The following is a 16,528-nucleotide window of genomic DNA, read 5'->3' as shown; positions in this document are numbered from 1 at the left end:
GGGTGTGGAGAAAAGAGAACCCTCCTACACTGTTGGTGGGAATGTAAGTTGGTACAGCCACTATGGAGAACAGTATGGAGGTTCCTCAGAAAACTAAAAATAGAACTACCATATGATTCAGCAATCCCACTCCTGGAAATATACCTGGACAGAACTCTAATTCAGAAAGATACATGCATCCCTATGTTCATAGCAGCACTATTCACAATAGCCAAAACATGGAAACAACCTAAATGTCCATGGACAGATGAATGGATAAAGATGTGGTACATATAGACAATGGAATACTACTCAGCCATAAAAAAAGAATGGAATAATGCCATTTGCAGTAACATGGATGTGGCTAGAGATTATCATACTAAGTGAAGTAAGTCAGAAAGAAAGAGAAATATGATATTCTCTTATATGTGGAATCTAAAATATGGCACAAATGAACCTATCTACAAAACAGACACAGACTCACACACATAGAGAACAGACTTGTGGTTGCCAAGGGGGAGGGGGGAGGGAGAGAGATGGACTGGGAGTTTGGGGTTGTTAGATGCAAACTATTACATTTAGAATGGGTAAACAACAAGGGCCTACTGTATCACACAGGGAACTATATTCAGTATCCTGGGATAAACCATAATGGAAAATAATATAAAAATGAATGTCTCTATGTGGATAACTGAGTCACTTTGCTGTACAGCAGAGATTGCCACAACATTGTAAATCAACTCTACTTCAATTTTTTTATGAAGGCATTCAAACTGAAGATAATGGAGATAATGGAACTCGTATACACTGTTGGTGGAAATGTAAATTGGTGCCACCACTGTGGAAAACAGTGTGGAGTTTCCTCAAAAAACTGCAAATAGAACTTCCATATGATCCAGCAATTCTACTCCTGGGTATATGCCCAAAGAAAATGAAAGCACTAATTTGAAAAGATACAATGCACACCAATGTTCATAACGGCGTTATTTATAATAGCCAAGATATGGAAGCAACCTAAGTGCCCATCAACAGATGAATGGATAAAGAAAATATATAACGCTGTGTATATATACAGTGTATATATATGTGATTGATATATATATACCTATATATATTCTACTATATATAAATATATATATATATATTTATATATATAGTGGAATATTACCCAGCCATTAAAAAGAATGAAATTCTGCCATTTGCAATAACGTGGATGGACCTAGAGTGCATTATGCTTAGTGAAATGTCAGACACAGAAAGACAGACATTCTGTGTTACCACTTGTATGTGGAATCTAAAAAATAAAACAAATGAAGGAATATAACAAAACAGAAACCGACTCACAGATATGAAGAACAAACAAGTGATTACCAGTAGGAGAGGGAAGGAGAGAGGGCAAGATGGGGTAAAGGATTAAGAGGTACAAACTATTATGTATAAAATAAATAAGCTACAATGTTATATGTACAGCACAGGGAATATAGCCAATATTTTATAATTACTTTTAATAGAGTATAATCTATAAAAATACTGAATCACTCTGTTGTATACTTGAAATGAATATAATATTATAAATCAACTATACTTCAATTTTTTTAAAAAAAGATGATCCCAGAGCATCTTATAGTGCCAGAAAGTAAGGAACTGCTCAAAACAAAACAAAACAAACCACAATGATGGGACATAGGAGGCAATTGAAAGAGCTCCCTGTGACCAATGCTGGAACAATTTGAGCAACAAAATTCGTAAAGTAATATTGGATTACAACTCAGAGTATAAAATAGATATCATGAATCCATTGTGATATAAATACATGATGGAATAAATAAATAAATGGAGGAAAGGAAACTAATCTCCCATACAGAAGAATTCCAAATTATTTATGTAGATACTCTGGCATAACTCTCCACTCCTTAAGTGTGGGTTGCCCATAATGACTTTCTTCCAAAGAGTACAGTATGGGAAGGAAGAAATAAGAGTGACTTTACAGTGGAGAAACCTAACAAATACTATCTCAGCCAGGTGATCATGGTCAACATCAAGAGTCTAAAGTCATATAGATAGTATGTACCCTTGATATGGTGTGATGAAAATGACACTTTATTTCTGTGGTCTTCCCCCCCAAAACCCCATAACTGCAGTCTAATTATGTGTAAAGCATCATATAAATCCCAACTGAGGGACATTCTACAAAATACCTGACCAATAATCCTCAAAACAGTCAAGTTCATCAAAAAACAGGAAAAGTTGAGAAACTGTCACAGCCAAGAAGAGCCTAAGACCTCATGACAACTAAATGTAATGTGGTATCCTGGGAGTGGGGGAAGGTACATTAGGTAAAAACTAAGAAAATCTGGAGGCTTCCCTGGTGGCGCAGTGGTTGAGAGTCCGCCTGCTGAGGTAGGGGACACGGGTTCGTGCCCCAGTCCGGGAAGATCCCACATGCTGTGGAGTAGCTGGGCCCATGAGCCATGGCCGCTGAGCCTGCGCGTCCAGAGACTGTGCTCCGCAACGGGAGGGGCCACCGCAGTGAGAGGCCCACATACCGCAAAAAAAAAAAAAAAAAAAAACCTAAGAAAATCTAAGCATAGATTTTATTTAATAATAATTTATTTAATAATAAAAATAATGTATCAGTATCGGTTCATTAATTGTAACAAATGTACCATACTAACATAAGATGTTAATCATAGGGGAGATTGAGTGTGGTGTATATGGGAACTCTGTACTATTTTGCAATTTTTCTGTAAATCTAAAACTATTCTAAAAAATAAAATTTGTATCTCAAGAACAGGTACTCTATGTCTAAAAGATTGAGTCTGTTACATTTAAGACACAGTGATGATCAAAACGACATCAGCAGTTAAACTGTTGTTCTTATAGCAGCCACCCTGTCTCTGTCTGAGGCTCTTCAAAGTGTTTTTTCCTAATACATTGCTGTTGTGCTATCCTCTTAGTGCTGCTGATTTGATTTTTCTCCCTTATTCACTTTCACTGCCCAGTCCAGGGAATTAAACAATCTCAGTAGCAAACAGCAAAATTTGATTCTTCAAATATTCGTTGGGTACCCAGTTTGCCCTTTATTCTGGGAATCAACAATGAAAGTCACAGTCCCTGTATCAAAGTGCTGGCAGTTTGGTGGAAGACAAACATGTCCCCAGTAAATGCTCCTTAGTCCAAGAGTAGATAGAATGGAAGGGAGTGTGAGGCACATAGAGGAGGCATTGGTCAGCTCAGCCGGGGGAGGCCAGGGTGTTCATAGGAGAGGATGCCTAGATTTGGTCTGGAAGACTAGGTAGGGGTTTTCAGGGAACACAAAGTGGAGGGAGGGGACCTCAGCAGAAGGAACAGAGGTGCAAAGGCAGAGAGGCTGGAACCGAGTATTAGGGAAACTGGCGCAGCTGGAGGCTGGAGTGTGAAGGGTGGGTACTGGCAGGTGGGAGACTGGAGGGAGACCAGGGTCAAGTCCTGAAGAGCTCAGAGCTCCCGAATGAGGAGTCTGGACTTTATCCTGATGCAGCGGAGAGCCCCTGCAGGGCTTTTAAACAGGGAAGTTATATGATCATATTTAATTTTTGAAAGATAATTCTGATTGTGGTATGGAGAATGGATTTACAAGTAAAAAGAGGAAAGAGGGGAATGCAATGGTTAATCTTGCACTACCTCCCCCTCATCTGAGTTTAGGAATTTAGGGTCTCTTCTGACTGCCTCATTATTTCCAGAGTTCACCCTGGGGTCTCAAGAGAAAGCTGCAAAAGGGCAAAGGTGATCCAAGTCCTGTCTAGCCCGAGTGGCGAGTCACTGGGCTCTAGCATGTGACACTGACCTCACACCAGGGCTGTCCCCCACACAACACCAATTTGACAATCATTCACTGAGTTAGATTTCTTGATCTTTGAGCAGCAATTAACACCCATGTCTCAGTTTCCTTAAGCTCATCACTGGACCAGAAGGGCAGAGTAGTTGTGTCTTATAACCATCCCCCCAGAAATACATCACCCTGACATAAGGGAATTTGGCTTTTTTGGGGACTTGGACTCATAGCTAGCTGTGTAATCAGAACCTTTAGTCCACGGCACAACTGAGCTTCCTGAGGCCAGAGGCACATTCTCTGAAGTGACCTTTTAGACACAGACTCTGAGTAGGGGTCAGCAAACTACAGCCCGTAGGCCAAAGCTGCTTGCTACCTATTTCTGTAAACCAAGTTTTATCAGAACACAGCTGCTGTCTTTCATTTATGTATTATCTATCATCTATGACTGCTTTTATGCTAAGACAGCCAAGTTCGACAGATTCGACAGAGACCAGATGGTCTGCAAAGCCTGAAATATTTACTATTTGATCCTTTACAGAAAAATTGCCAACCCCTGGTCTAGATCAACACTTTGCAATAGAAATATAATGCAGGACTTCCCTGGTGGCGCAGTGGTTAAGAATCCGCTTGCCAATGCAGGGGACACGGGTTCGAGCCCTGGTCCGGGAAGATCCCACATGCCGTGGAGCAACTAAGCCCATGCGCCACAACTACTGAGCCTGTGCTTTAGAGCCCATGAGCCTCAACTACTGAGCCTGCGTGCCACAACTACTGAAGCCTGCGCTCCTAGAACCCATGCTCCACCACAAGAGAAGCCACCTCAATGAGAAGCCCACGCACCGCCAACGAAGAATAGCCCCCGCTCGCCACAACTAGAGAAAGCCTGTGTGTAGCAACGAAGACCCAGTGCAGCCAAAAATAAATAAAGTAATTAATAAATTAAAAAAAAAATAATGCAAACCACACGCGTAATTTAACATTTTCTAGTAGCCGCATTTTAAAAAGTAAAAAACAAGTGAAATCAGTTTTTAATAATGTTTTCTTTAAACTTTGTGCAAAATATTATTTCAACATACAATCACTATTGTACAATTAATTGTATTTTAACGAGATATTTTATGTTCATTTTTCAAATGAGTCTTCAAAATCCAGCATGTATTTAAACTGACAGAGCAGCTCGATTCAGACTAGCCGCATTCCAGGTGCTCAGTAGCCACATGTGGCCAGTGGATACTGTATGGGCAGTGCAGGTCTGCACTCAGACCCTCCAAAGAGTGAGACCAGCCCCAGATTTTGGTGCAGAGGTCAGCCTCAGCCGGGCCTTAGGCTATAAGGGAACAGTTGTTGCATAGTTAACACTCCAGTCCTAGGAATCTTTGCCCTTTCGTCAGAAGATGGCCCAGCATAGAAAAGACCTTACATTTTCCAGTTGCAAACTGTGGCAACCTCCCTCAGTGTGTGCTGAGCCTGTACTTTTGGAGTTTGGCATCCTCAGACCACCCTGCGTGGATTATGGTGGTTCAGCTTTTCTAATTTTGGGTCCCTTGTTTGGTGGTTAAAATCATCCACAAGGTGGATGTCAGACTCAGCATGACAAAGAGAAGGCTACCCACTTCCTTGACCCACCAGAGCTAGAGGGACGTCCTGCTGGAAGAAACATATTCAGCTGAATTCAGGCCTTGGGGAAGCTCAGGTGAAACAGGTCTTGTTTCTTGTTCTCCTGAACCTCTCTCTGCCTTAGGGCATATAGTCAGTTATGAGAACATGTTTGAGTTTCATCTTTCCCCTGGTATTTCTTCAGTTTCTTTCTTTCCTACTTATATATAAAGAAGGGGTCTCACAGATTAAAATTTAAATGTGTATCCTTTTCATTACAGATCTTTGTGGTTCCCTTGATCCTGCTTCAGAATTTAACCACCTTTTTCCCCCAGAATACTTACAGTCTTTTCTCTATCAGGACCTTTATTCAGGGTACATTTCTTATTTTGAAATCCTCCTGTTTTATAAGTTGGCCTAATGCCGTTCATTCATGGCCTGTGGCATCCTTTTCTACTGTGAATGGATATGGCTTAGTGAACATTTACCCACTCAGCATATATTTACTGAGCACTCCTCGGTGCTAGGCAGTGTTTCAGGCACTGGAGATAGAACGGTGAAAAAGATACAACTCCTGCCAATCAAGTGGGAGGTACAGACTCTTAGAAGCACAATTCTGTACGAGGCGAGATGTGCAATGACCTGCATATAGATGCCCAGAGAAGGGTCACCTGAGGGAGGAGATAGGGAGGCAGGGAAGAGGGGAAGATGGGAGAAAGGGAATGCCTTATGTCCTCAGGCTCAGTGCAGAGTGACCGGCTCATGAACTGCTTTTGTTCCCACAGGCCAAAGCCCACAAAGTCCTGCAGAAGCTAGGTGATGTGCAGGAAATATTTCACAAGAGGCAAATGAGTCTGATGAAACTGGCAGCCAGACAAACTCGCCCAGTGCAACCCGTGGCCCCGCGTCCTGAGTTCTCCCCAAAATGGGTGTCACCAAAAATCCACCAGCCCTCCACCTTGGGTAGGTTACTGGGGGAAAGAAGTCTTGTGGCTTTATGTTTCATCGGTGCCCATGAGGGTTTAGATTATTGTTGCTTAAGATGCATAATGGTTACTGTTTTGACAGATATTATTTAAGATATGGAATAGTACAGGCATTGAAGACTTATAAATTTAGGTAAAACTGAGTGCCTGTATGCCAGGAAAAGCTCACAGTCTAGTAGAAGAATAATATAAATGCACAAATAACATTAGCATAAAATAAACTCCATTAAGGACCTTTAAAAGGCCCATAAGATTCTACTAGCAATGGAGGGGTAAAATTGGTTCTTTGAAAAAAAAAGGAAAAAAAAGATGAGTCCTTACACCAATCCTACGTGGTCTTGATTACTATAGCTTACTAGTAAGCCTTGAGATCAGGTAGTGTAAATCTTCCAACTTTGTACTTTTTCAAGATTGTTTTGGCTATTTTAGGTCCTTTTCATTTCCATATAAATTTTACAGTCACCTATCAGTTTCTGCTGGGATGAATATATAGATCACTGAATGAATATATAGATCAATTTGGGGAGACCTTTTATCTCACCAATGTTGAGTCTTCCAATTCATGAACGTTATAACATTCCACTTATTTAGGTCTTCTTTAATTTCCCTCAACAATATAGTAGTTTTGAGTGTAAAGATCTTAGGCATTTCATGTTTTTAAAAAGCCCTATAATGAATTGAACTTACCATATATAACTATCAATAGGAATATATTTCTGTATAGAAATATAGTCATATCATCTGTGAATAAGGACAGTTTTACTTCTGTTTCAATCTTTATGCTTTTTTTCCCCTTGCCTTATGATGATTGATGGCTGGGACTCTAGTACAATGTTGAATAGAAGTGGTAAGAGCAGACATCCATGTCTTTTCCCAATATGCAGGGAAAAAGTTTATTTTTCACCTTGAAGTACGATGTTAGCAGTAAGTTTTTCACAGATGCCTTTTATAAGATTGAGGAAGTTCCCTTCTATTCCAATTTGCTAGTTTTATCACGAATGATTATTGAATTTTTCAGATGCTCTATTTGGTGCATATATTGTGATGATCATATTTTTTTCTCCTTTATTGGTTTATATGGTAGATTACAATTATTTCTTTTAAATGTTAAAACAATCATGCATTCCTGGGTAAACATTCTTGGGTATGATATATGTGTCATTTGTTGCCTCATGTATTTTATTAAGCACACATTCATAATTATTATGTCTTCTAGATACACTGGCCCTTTTATAATTAGGAAATATCTCTCCTTCCCTTCTTATCTTTAGTAAAAGTCCTTGTCTTGAAGTCTATTTTGTCAGATATTAATAGAGCCATTCCAGCTTTCTTATGCTTGGTGTTTGCATGATACACTTTTTCCATTCTTCTATTTCTGTCTATTTTTAAAGTATATTTCTTGTAGACAGCTATAGTTGGGTCTTGCCTTTTAAAAACATGTTAACCTCTGCTTTCTAATTGGAGTGTTTAGTTGATTTTACATACTATGTAATTATTGATATAGTTGGATTTAGAGCTACTATTTTGTTATTTGTTGTCTATTTGTCTCATATGTTTTTTATTCTTCTGATCTCTTTTCCTGGCTTCTTTTGGGTTAGCCAGTTTTTTAGTATTCCATTTTAATTCCTCTACTGGCTTTTTAACATACATACATAACTTTTGCATTGTTTTTTCCCCAGGTGTTTCTTTTAGGGCTTACCATGTGCATCCTTAATTTCTCACAATCTACTTTGAGTTAATATTGTAGCACTTTATGTAAATACAGGAAATTTGCAAAAGTATAGTTCCATGTGCCCTTTAATCATCCTCTGTGCTATTATCCTAAATATTACATCTACATATGTTACATACCCCAATATTGTGTTATAATTTTTGCTCTAAACAGTCATATATCTTTTAGAGAAATTGGGAGAAAGGAAGAAAAAATGAAAAAAATTGTGTATATAATTTTATATTTATAATTTTATATATATATAATTTTATCTTTACCATCCTGTTCACCATTTCTGGTGTTCTTTATTCCTTGTTGAATTACCATCATGTGTCTTGTCTCTTCAGGCTGAAAACCTCCCTTTGGCATTTCTTGTTTTGCAGGTCTGCAACAAATTCTTTCAGTTTTTATTTATCTGAAAATTTTGGGGTCTTTTGGTAACTCCCCATTTAGTACAGCTTACAGTCCCCTGTCTCCTACAACATATTAAACTTTTTAGAATTAAAAAGTTGATAACAGTTCAGTGAATTTCTTTCCTGAATTTTTCCACACACATGCATACACATGCACAGACACACTTATGCACACATACCACAGAAACACACACTCACACACAGAGAGACATCCTTCTTGGATGTTTGGAAACAGGGCTTAGTTCTCCTGACCTCCCATCTAGTGCTCTTTCCCAAAACTAAATTATGCTCTTTTCGATGACTTTTGCTTCCCTCATTATTATTATTTTTTTAATTTGAGTAAAATTGCTTTACGATGTTGTGTTAGTTTCTGCTGTACAATGAAGTGAATCAGCTGTATGTATACCTATATAAAGGACATACGTTTGTTACAAGTAAACAAAGCAGGAATGATAGATTGTTTCTCAGCTTTTTCCACACAAGATTTCATAGTAGGTAATGACCCTCCTAGGGTCCACAGATCTTTGACATGTCTGAACAGGTATCGTTGACCTTGGTCAGGCAACTAGCTCATTTTGTATAACAATCCTGCACTTTTGTTTTGGAGATTAACCACCAAGTGTGGATTCTAGCTGATCGCTAACAGGATTTTCAAATACATTTGTCTGATTTTTAGCAACTGAGTCTGTGCCAAGATAGACTATTATATTTCACAGTGTAAGGAACATGGTCAGAGCTGCTTAGAGACGGGAGCTGGAATCTCAGCTCTGACTCTTGGTAGCCAGGTGTCTTGCGTACAACATTCAACCTCTCTGAAGTACGTAAGGAACATGAAAAAATTCTTTTGTGGCTATAATAATAGCTAAAATATACTGCGTGCTTACCACGATCTAAACACTGTGCATACTAGCTCATTAAGGCCTCAGAACAACCCCATACTGTAGGCTTTCTCATTATTCCCCATATACAGATGAAGAGGCTAAGGCTCTTTGAGAACGTATGCTTCATGTGTGGAAGAGCAAAACTTGAGCGCTGGCAGCATGGCTCCCGCGTCCCTGCCTTTAACTTCATCGCTGTACTTAGCGTTAAGGGAAGGTGCTTCTCAGTCATGGGCGTTGCCAATTAGTGTATGCATTTCCAGCTTCCCATTGTTATGCCTGGAATTACTCAGGTTACAGAGATCCTGTAGAGAATGAGGAGCCCAATGGATTGTCCATTGTTATAAAATAGCTTCAGTGGTCGCATAACCTGGGGCAGCAAACAGTGCTTCACTACAGATTTCAACATAACATGTATGGGAAACCCACAGAAAGCCCAAGCTGCTTCCAGTTGTCTCACAGAACTTGAGGCTTGGGAGGGGCCTCTGGAGGCAAGACAGTCAGCCTCCAACAAGTCTACCACAGATAAGCATCAGGGTGCTATTGGTGGCATTAGCTGGATGACATTTTGGCCATAGGACCCAGAAATGCTCGTATCCTGTCCTGGATTAATCACAAGTATCCCATGAGTTTCCCAAAGAAACTGTATATACAAGGGTGGTGATGGTGACAAGAATTCAAGTTACCACTTACTTATTAGCCTTGTAGCCATCGCCCCCAGTGCAGCCCTCTGGTAAAGCTGGGTTAGAAACTTCAAGCATAACCAGGGCTTCTCCTACCCAAATCCCAATCTTACTACCAAATGGCCATGGAGCTTGAAGAAGGGTATCTCTCAGGTGTCTGAGAGCCCTGTGGGAAGGAGAGGAGGGAGGGAGAATGATTAAGAGGAGAGAGCAAGGCTGCCCGTTTCCCTCTAGACTCAGCTGATTCTTCACACAGTCATCCTGTCCACCAAAAATACATTTGCATCGGTTTGGGAATGCAACTGTTAGATCATCAGATTAGCAACGATTTCTGCCTAGGGCAGACATGGACATTCCCTTATATAATCACAGTGTGTTTAAATGGTAAGAGTTTAGTATTTTTCAAATTTTCTGTAATAATCACAAATTAATTACCTGTATAATGGAAAAAATACACTCAATAGAATGTGGTACCTAGAATTGAATCTTCTAATCCAAGAACATCAAGTACAATATTATACATCGCAGATGACTTAATGCTAAATATCAGGGCATTAAAAGAATCCAAGAAGTCTGGAATAGTTAAGGAAGATTTCATGAAGAAAGTGACTTTTTAGCTAGGCCTTAAAATTGGGAATGATGGAAACTATCATTTTTACCACATTACATTTACTGATTTGTTGTGGTTTGATGTTTCCTGTGGTGTTGAGTGTGACTTTTTTCTCTTTGAATCAAATGCCTGGGATCAAGGACTCTTTCTTTTCTGCATCTCTCCTTCACCTCCAATTTCATCTACTAACTTGGAAATCACTGTAGCAGCTCAATGAAGCTTTGTTAATCAACTGTATCAACATGGTCCAAGTTAGGCTAAGTGCTCTGAGTTATTTATAAGCCAAATTAATGGCAGGTTTTCTTTGTCTCTCTAGCTCCTCATCAGAAAACATCTGAGGAACGTTATGTGGAGACGGATTTAAACTCTGTGGAAAAGAAAGATGATGAGACTAAATTTGAAGTCAAGGTATGATCACCTTTCCTTTACTGATAGAAATTTCTGACATGATATAAGATTGCTGCCATAATTATCAATAAACCAATAAATTGTGTTTCCCTATTTCATACCTACCATCACCTCCAGAAGATGTGCCCATAAAGGCACGTAGCACAGACTAGTGCTCCCAAGAGATGAGGTTTGTAGAATTTCATCCTTTCCTTTCTTCTTAATTGCAAATAGAAACCAAAAGCTCTTTGGTCATAATGTACATAATTGTTGGTAGATATTGTTTTATTGAAGGAAAAGTCATTTTATTCATTCCTATAATCTGACTTCATATTTAAAATTGGTAGAACAGTGTATGGTTTATATATAAAAAGAACACGACAGGGCTTCCCTGGTGGCGCAGTGGTTAAGAATCCACCTGCCAATGCACGGGACACGGGTTCGAGCCCTGGTCCGGGAAGATCCCACATGCCGTGGAGCAGCTAAGCCCATGCGCCACAACTACTGAGCCTGTGCTCTAGAGCCCACAAGCCACAACTACTGAAGCCCACATGCCACAACTACTGAAGCCCATGCACCTAGACCCTGTGCTCTGCAACAAGAGAAGCCACCACAATGAGAAGCCCACACACCACAACGAAGAGTAGCCCCCACTCGCTGCAACTAGAGAAAGCCTTTGTGCAGCAACAAAGACCGAACGCAGCCAAAAATAAATAAATTTATCAAAAAAAAATGACAAAATTACATACAGCTACACACACACACACACACACACACACACGCACGCATATATAGCTGGTGAACTCTGAATAAGCATTGTGGATTGTGCCAAAATCATTTTCATGCTTTTGATACTATACTCTAGTTGTGTGAGGTGTTAACGTTGAAGGAGTTGGGGGAAGAGTACATGGGACTTCCCTGTACATTTCTTTGCAAACTCATGTGAATCTATGTAATTATTTCAAAATAAAAGTGAAAAAAAAAGCACATAAGCTTTGGAATCTGGCAGACCTAGACTTAAGTGACATAAACTCTCTAAACCTCAGTTTCTCATCTGTAAAAATAGGAATAACAATAGCTACCTCCTGAAACTGTTTTGAGCATTAAGAGAAAATTTGAAAATGGCCAAGCACTATATAATCGTAAAGTAACATTATATTTAAAAACCCAAGCAAAATGAATTGTGAATATATGTTGCTGCACAGCCACCCCAGAAGGGGTCCCTTCCCTCTGCCTCACTAAAAAATTAAATATCTGGGGCTTCCCTGGTGGCACAGTGGTTGAGAGTCTGCCTGCCGATGCAGGGGTCACGGGTTCGTGCCCCGGTCCGGGAGGATGCTGCGGAGGGGCTGGGCCCGTGAGCCATGGCCGCTGACCCTGTGCATCCAGAGCCTGTGCTCCGCAACGGGAGAGGCCACAGCAGTGAGAGGCCCGCGTACTGAAAAAAAAAAAAAAAAAAAAAAAAAATTAAATATCTGGCTGACTGAATGGTTCTGAAACAGAAGCCAGTAGACCATGGGCTCAAATGGACTTCAGCAATAGTTCATATCCATCATCAATTCCCAATATGTCCAAATCTAGGCCTCCCACGGAGACTCCACTGACCATTAAGGAGTCAGGCAGAAAGAAAGTCTTAGGCTTTTCTTCCTGGAGGCAGAAACAATGTGGGAACTAGTTCCCAGCAGACTTTTCTTAGAGAGAGAAAGCTGCATTCTTCTGTCAGTTTGTTCAGTCATCCTTCTGTATTCTGGGCAGATAAGGACACTGTCATTGCTGTTTTGGAATCCCTCATGGTTGGAGTTATTGCATCACCATGTCTTCCAGAGTTAGGAAACAGTCTGCAATTTCATACAGTCTTGTAATTTTTTTTTTTTGGTAGTGTTTTTGTCTGGTTTTGGTATTAGGGTAATAGTGGCTTCATAGAATAACTTTGGGAGTGTTCCCTCCTCTTCAGCCTTTTGGAAAAGTTTGAGAAGGATCAGTATTAGTTCTTCTTTGTATGTTTGGTAGAATTCCCCAGTGAAGCCATCTGGTCCTGAACTTTTGTTTGCAGGGAGGTTTTTGTTTTGTTTTATTTTGTTTTTTATTACAGATTCTATCTCACTTTTAGTGATCAGTCTGTTCAAATTATCTATTTCTTCTTGACTCAGTTTTGGTGGGCTGTATGTTTCTAGGAACTTGTCCATTTCTTCCAGGTTGTCCAGTTGGCATATAGTTGTTCATAGTATCATCCAGTCTTGATCAGTTATTTTTTTGAAATGGGCAAATGTAACTAAAATTCACCTGACTTGACATTCATGAAGTCTGTGAAATCATTAAGTAATATAAAAAGGATTTCATTCACCTTCAAAACTGAGCATCACTCAACCATTTTCTGTATGCTGGTCTTCAAAGAATGTCATCTCTGAAGGTGAGGGCTGTGTCAAGTGCACCAGAGCCCAGATTTGGCACCTGAACGCATATGCCATTGCATTGACTCACAATGTGATTGGAACTCACTTCATATCTCTGTGACTTACTTTGCCCATCTTTAGACAACATATTTATGACCTGCACACTTCATAAAGATGTCGTGGGAGTTGTAAGTATGTTAAGGTTCTCATATATAAGAATTAAAATTAGAGTAAATTATTTCAATAATTGTAAACAATACAATGAGTGCTATTGTTTTATTTGTTGTAAAAGAAAAAAAGGAAATATTGTCAATAAACATAAAGCACCTTTCCTCAGGGAAGACCTCAGAAGTATTTAAGGCCAAAAGTTTCCATAAGCTACATTCATTATTTACTCCTGTGTTACATACTTGTAAAAATAGACACTGCAGGAGCAGGGGTGGAGATAGAATCAGAGGCCAACAGGGTTGGAAAATGCTGAGTAGAATTCAAAAAGCCCTGACCACCAGATTTCTGGTTTCTTCCTTCTGCTGTGCTGTTTGTTTAATTCAGGCTCCAAGCCCATCCTGCTAAGATGCTCTCTCCCCCTGTGTTTAGGCAGATCACCAACAGCATAGGTACTGCTAAGCAGGCACGAGTACATGCTACCATCATCCTTCTGTGCTTGTGTTGCTTTTTCCCTCACTGTTGCCTTGTTTGGGTATTTAATGAAGGGCTTTTCCCCCAAGAACATATATATTAACAGTCAAGGGAGAAAAGGAAGCAGGGTAGGAACAAAGGCTGCCAAACTTCCTCATTTTGGAAAACAGTGGCTGGTCAGACTGCTGCTTCTAAAGCCCAGGGCTATGAGAAGAGTGAGCAGAATCCACAGTCGTGAAAAATATGAATAGGAAGAAAGGGGATTTGTGCACCAAATCCCCAAGTCCTGGACTTAGAAATCAGTTTAGGGTCAGTAAATGCAATTAGTGTTTTCCAAGGTGGGTAGTATAACCAGGGAAATCATTATTCCAAAATTTGTAGGAAACTAGTAAGAAAACAAGTAGGTTAGAAAAGAAGGTTTAGATTCAGCTCTGCACGGTTCAAAAGAGGGACAAGGAGGTTGATTACCATCAAGAACAATCACTGCTGCTTGTGTTTTATGGCCACTGTCCAAGACAGATGACCAGGATAAGTAGAACATGGCATCTGACTCTCGGTGACCATTCTGACACCTTTTTGGCCTTAGGCCTGGAACTGAAAGATGAAATGAAGGCATAACCAGTCTAGGAGAGTGAATCATAACATTGTGATAAATGCCCCTCCTTGCCCTCAAGAGTAAATGCTCACAGGGGGGAAAAAAAAAAGCTATAAATCCAAACCATTCATGATTGCTGCTGGAGTCACCGATACTCACTACTGCAACTAAAATCATGATAAGGTCTTATCATCAGCAGAGAACTCATTCCCAAAAAAGGCGTTCCCTCTTCTCTGGCAGGAGAATCCTTGGTGTGCCAGTTCACAGGAACTTGACAAGCTCAACTTGAGGAGGCGGCTGAGATTCTCGGGGCCATCTGGCAGCTGTGAGGGCTGCGCTTGGCTCACTGACACTGTCTGGGAAAGCCATGGTGGAGTCCTTCCCTGTGGCTCCTAGCAGTAGTGATGTGGCTACTTTCTGCCCTTCCCATCACCAGTTGGAAGCTGAAAGCATGACTCACCAGGGCTGCTTTCCCTGGGCTGCTCACGTCATGGCCTCTTTAGAGGTGGAAAGAAGCCAAAGGCTGATGAGGATTTCTTTTTCCTGCATGTCAACCCTCAGGAAAAAGGAAGAGCTACTGGCTGTGAACACCAACGAACAGTGTTCCTGGGCACCTATTAAAGTCGTTTAAAATAGCGAGATCTTTTCATGCTTCTGAGCAAACAGGCTCCTTCATAAAAATTTTTTTAAAACAAAAAATGTCAAGGCAGGAAGAGAACAGAGAGGCGAGGGAAGGGTTGCTAACACTGACTGAGGGCTAGACGTTGTGCTGGGTGCTGTGTGTACCTGATTTCATCTCAAGTCCTCAATAACTTGTGAGGAAGGTGATGTCTCCTTTGTTTTATCTGTGATGCTGTTGAGGCTCTGAGGAGCTAAGTGAGTTTCCCCAAGTCTAACACAACTAGTAAATGATCGAACTGGAATCTGAAATTAGCAGTTTACTTAATCTAGCAGTTTCCTAATCTATCTAATTTAACCTGTCTACCGGATTACTTACTTAATCTACCTAACTAGCAGTTTACTTAGCCTTTCATCCCCTAAATTTCCTCTTCTGCAAAATGGAGTTAAATAAAGTAACCTCACAGGTGGCTGATTAAATAAGAAATATATGGAAAGCACCTAGCATGATGCCTGACATACAGAAGATTCTTAGTAATGTTAGTTTCCCAGTTAATCCTGTGTTTACAAATAGAATGTTTTGTGTAAAAGATGAGAAGAAGCTGAAGGAAGGTTGGATTCAGGTCTTAAATTAAATAGCTTCTCCTATTCTCGAATATGTATCTTTTTGCCAAATGATAAGAGCTCAGGGCCAAATTTAGTTTTTTGCTTTCTCACTCTTCTGAATCCCAAAATCTTTCATTTACTTTTCTGTTTCTCACCAAGAGAACTATGTGAACCCTAAGCACATTTCACTGTTCACTTTCTGTGATGTTTAAAGTCTGGTCATTCTTCGAGATTCAAAGAATCCACCAAATCTTGATCTCCTCAGCCAAGCTCTCTGAACAATATCTAGAATGAAGATTCTCAAGGTTTCCTGTGTACTACAACCCTGAGAAGCTTATTCATAATGCAGATTTTCAGGCTCCACCCACAGAAACACTGATTCAGGAGGTCTGGATTAGGGTCCAGGAACATGACTTTTTTTTTAAAAAAATTTATTTATTTATTTTCGGCTGCAGTGGGTGTCCGTGGCTGCATGCAGGCTTTCTCTAGTTGCATTGAGCGGGGCTACTCTTTGTTGCGGTGTGCGGGCTTCTCCTTGCAGCGGCTTCTCATTGCAGAGCTAGGCGCGCAGGTTTCAGTAGTTGTGGCTCGCTGGCTCTAGAGCACAGGCTTAGTAGTTG

At 40.2% G+C, this 16,528-nt stretch overlaps 2 protein-coding genes across 8 annotated transcripts in view; one reads left to right on the top strand and one right to left on the bottom strand.

Moving 5' to 3' along the window:
• The window catches only part of MCF2L2 (MCF.2 cell line derived transforming sequence-like 2), a 237,004-nt gene that overhangs the window by 117,123 nt on the left and 103,353 nt on the right, over window positions 1-16,528 (top strand). For all 5 annotated transcript variants that reach the window (XR_004349619.1, XR_004349618.1, XM_032629983.1 and 2 more), the window contains exons 13-14: window positions 6,175-6,352; window positions 10,987-11,078. Coding sequence is in view for 3 of the 5 variants with exons in the window: in XM_032629983.1 (XP_032485874.1) it covers window positions 6,175-6,352; window positions 10,987-11,078 (270 nt within the window). In the remaining 2 variants the exon portion in view is untranslated. The remainder of the gene's footprint in view (window positions 1-6,174; window positions 6,353-10,986; window positions 11,079-16,528) is intronic.
• B3GNT5 (UDP-GlcNAc:betaGal beta-1,3-N-acetylglucosaminyltransferase 5) overlaps window positions 1-16,528 on the bottom strand; it is a 63,311-nt gene that overhangs the window by 17,073 nt on the left and 29,710 nt on the right. The window lies entirely within an intron of this gene.

This window comes from Phocoena sinus, chromosome 4 (assembly GCF_008692025.1).
Source record: "Phocoena sinus isolate mPhoSin1 chromosome 4, mPhoSin1.pri, whole genome shotgun sequence".
NCBI lineage: Eukaryota > Metazoa > Chordata > Mammalia > Artiodactyla > Phocoenidae > Phocoena > Phocoena sinus.
This window is presented reverse-complemented; position numbering and strand designations above follow the sequence as displayed.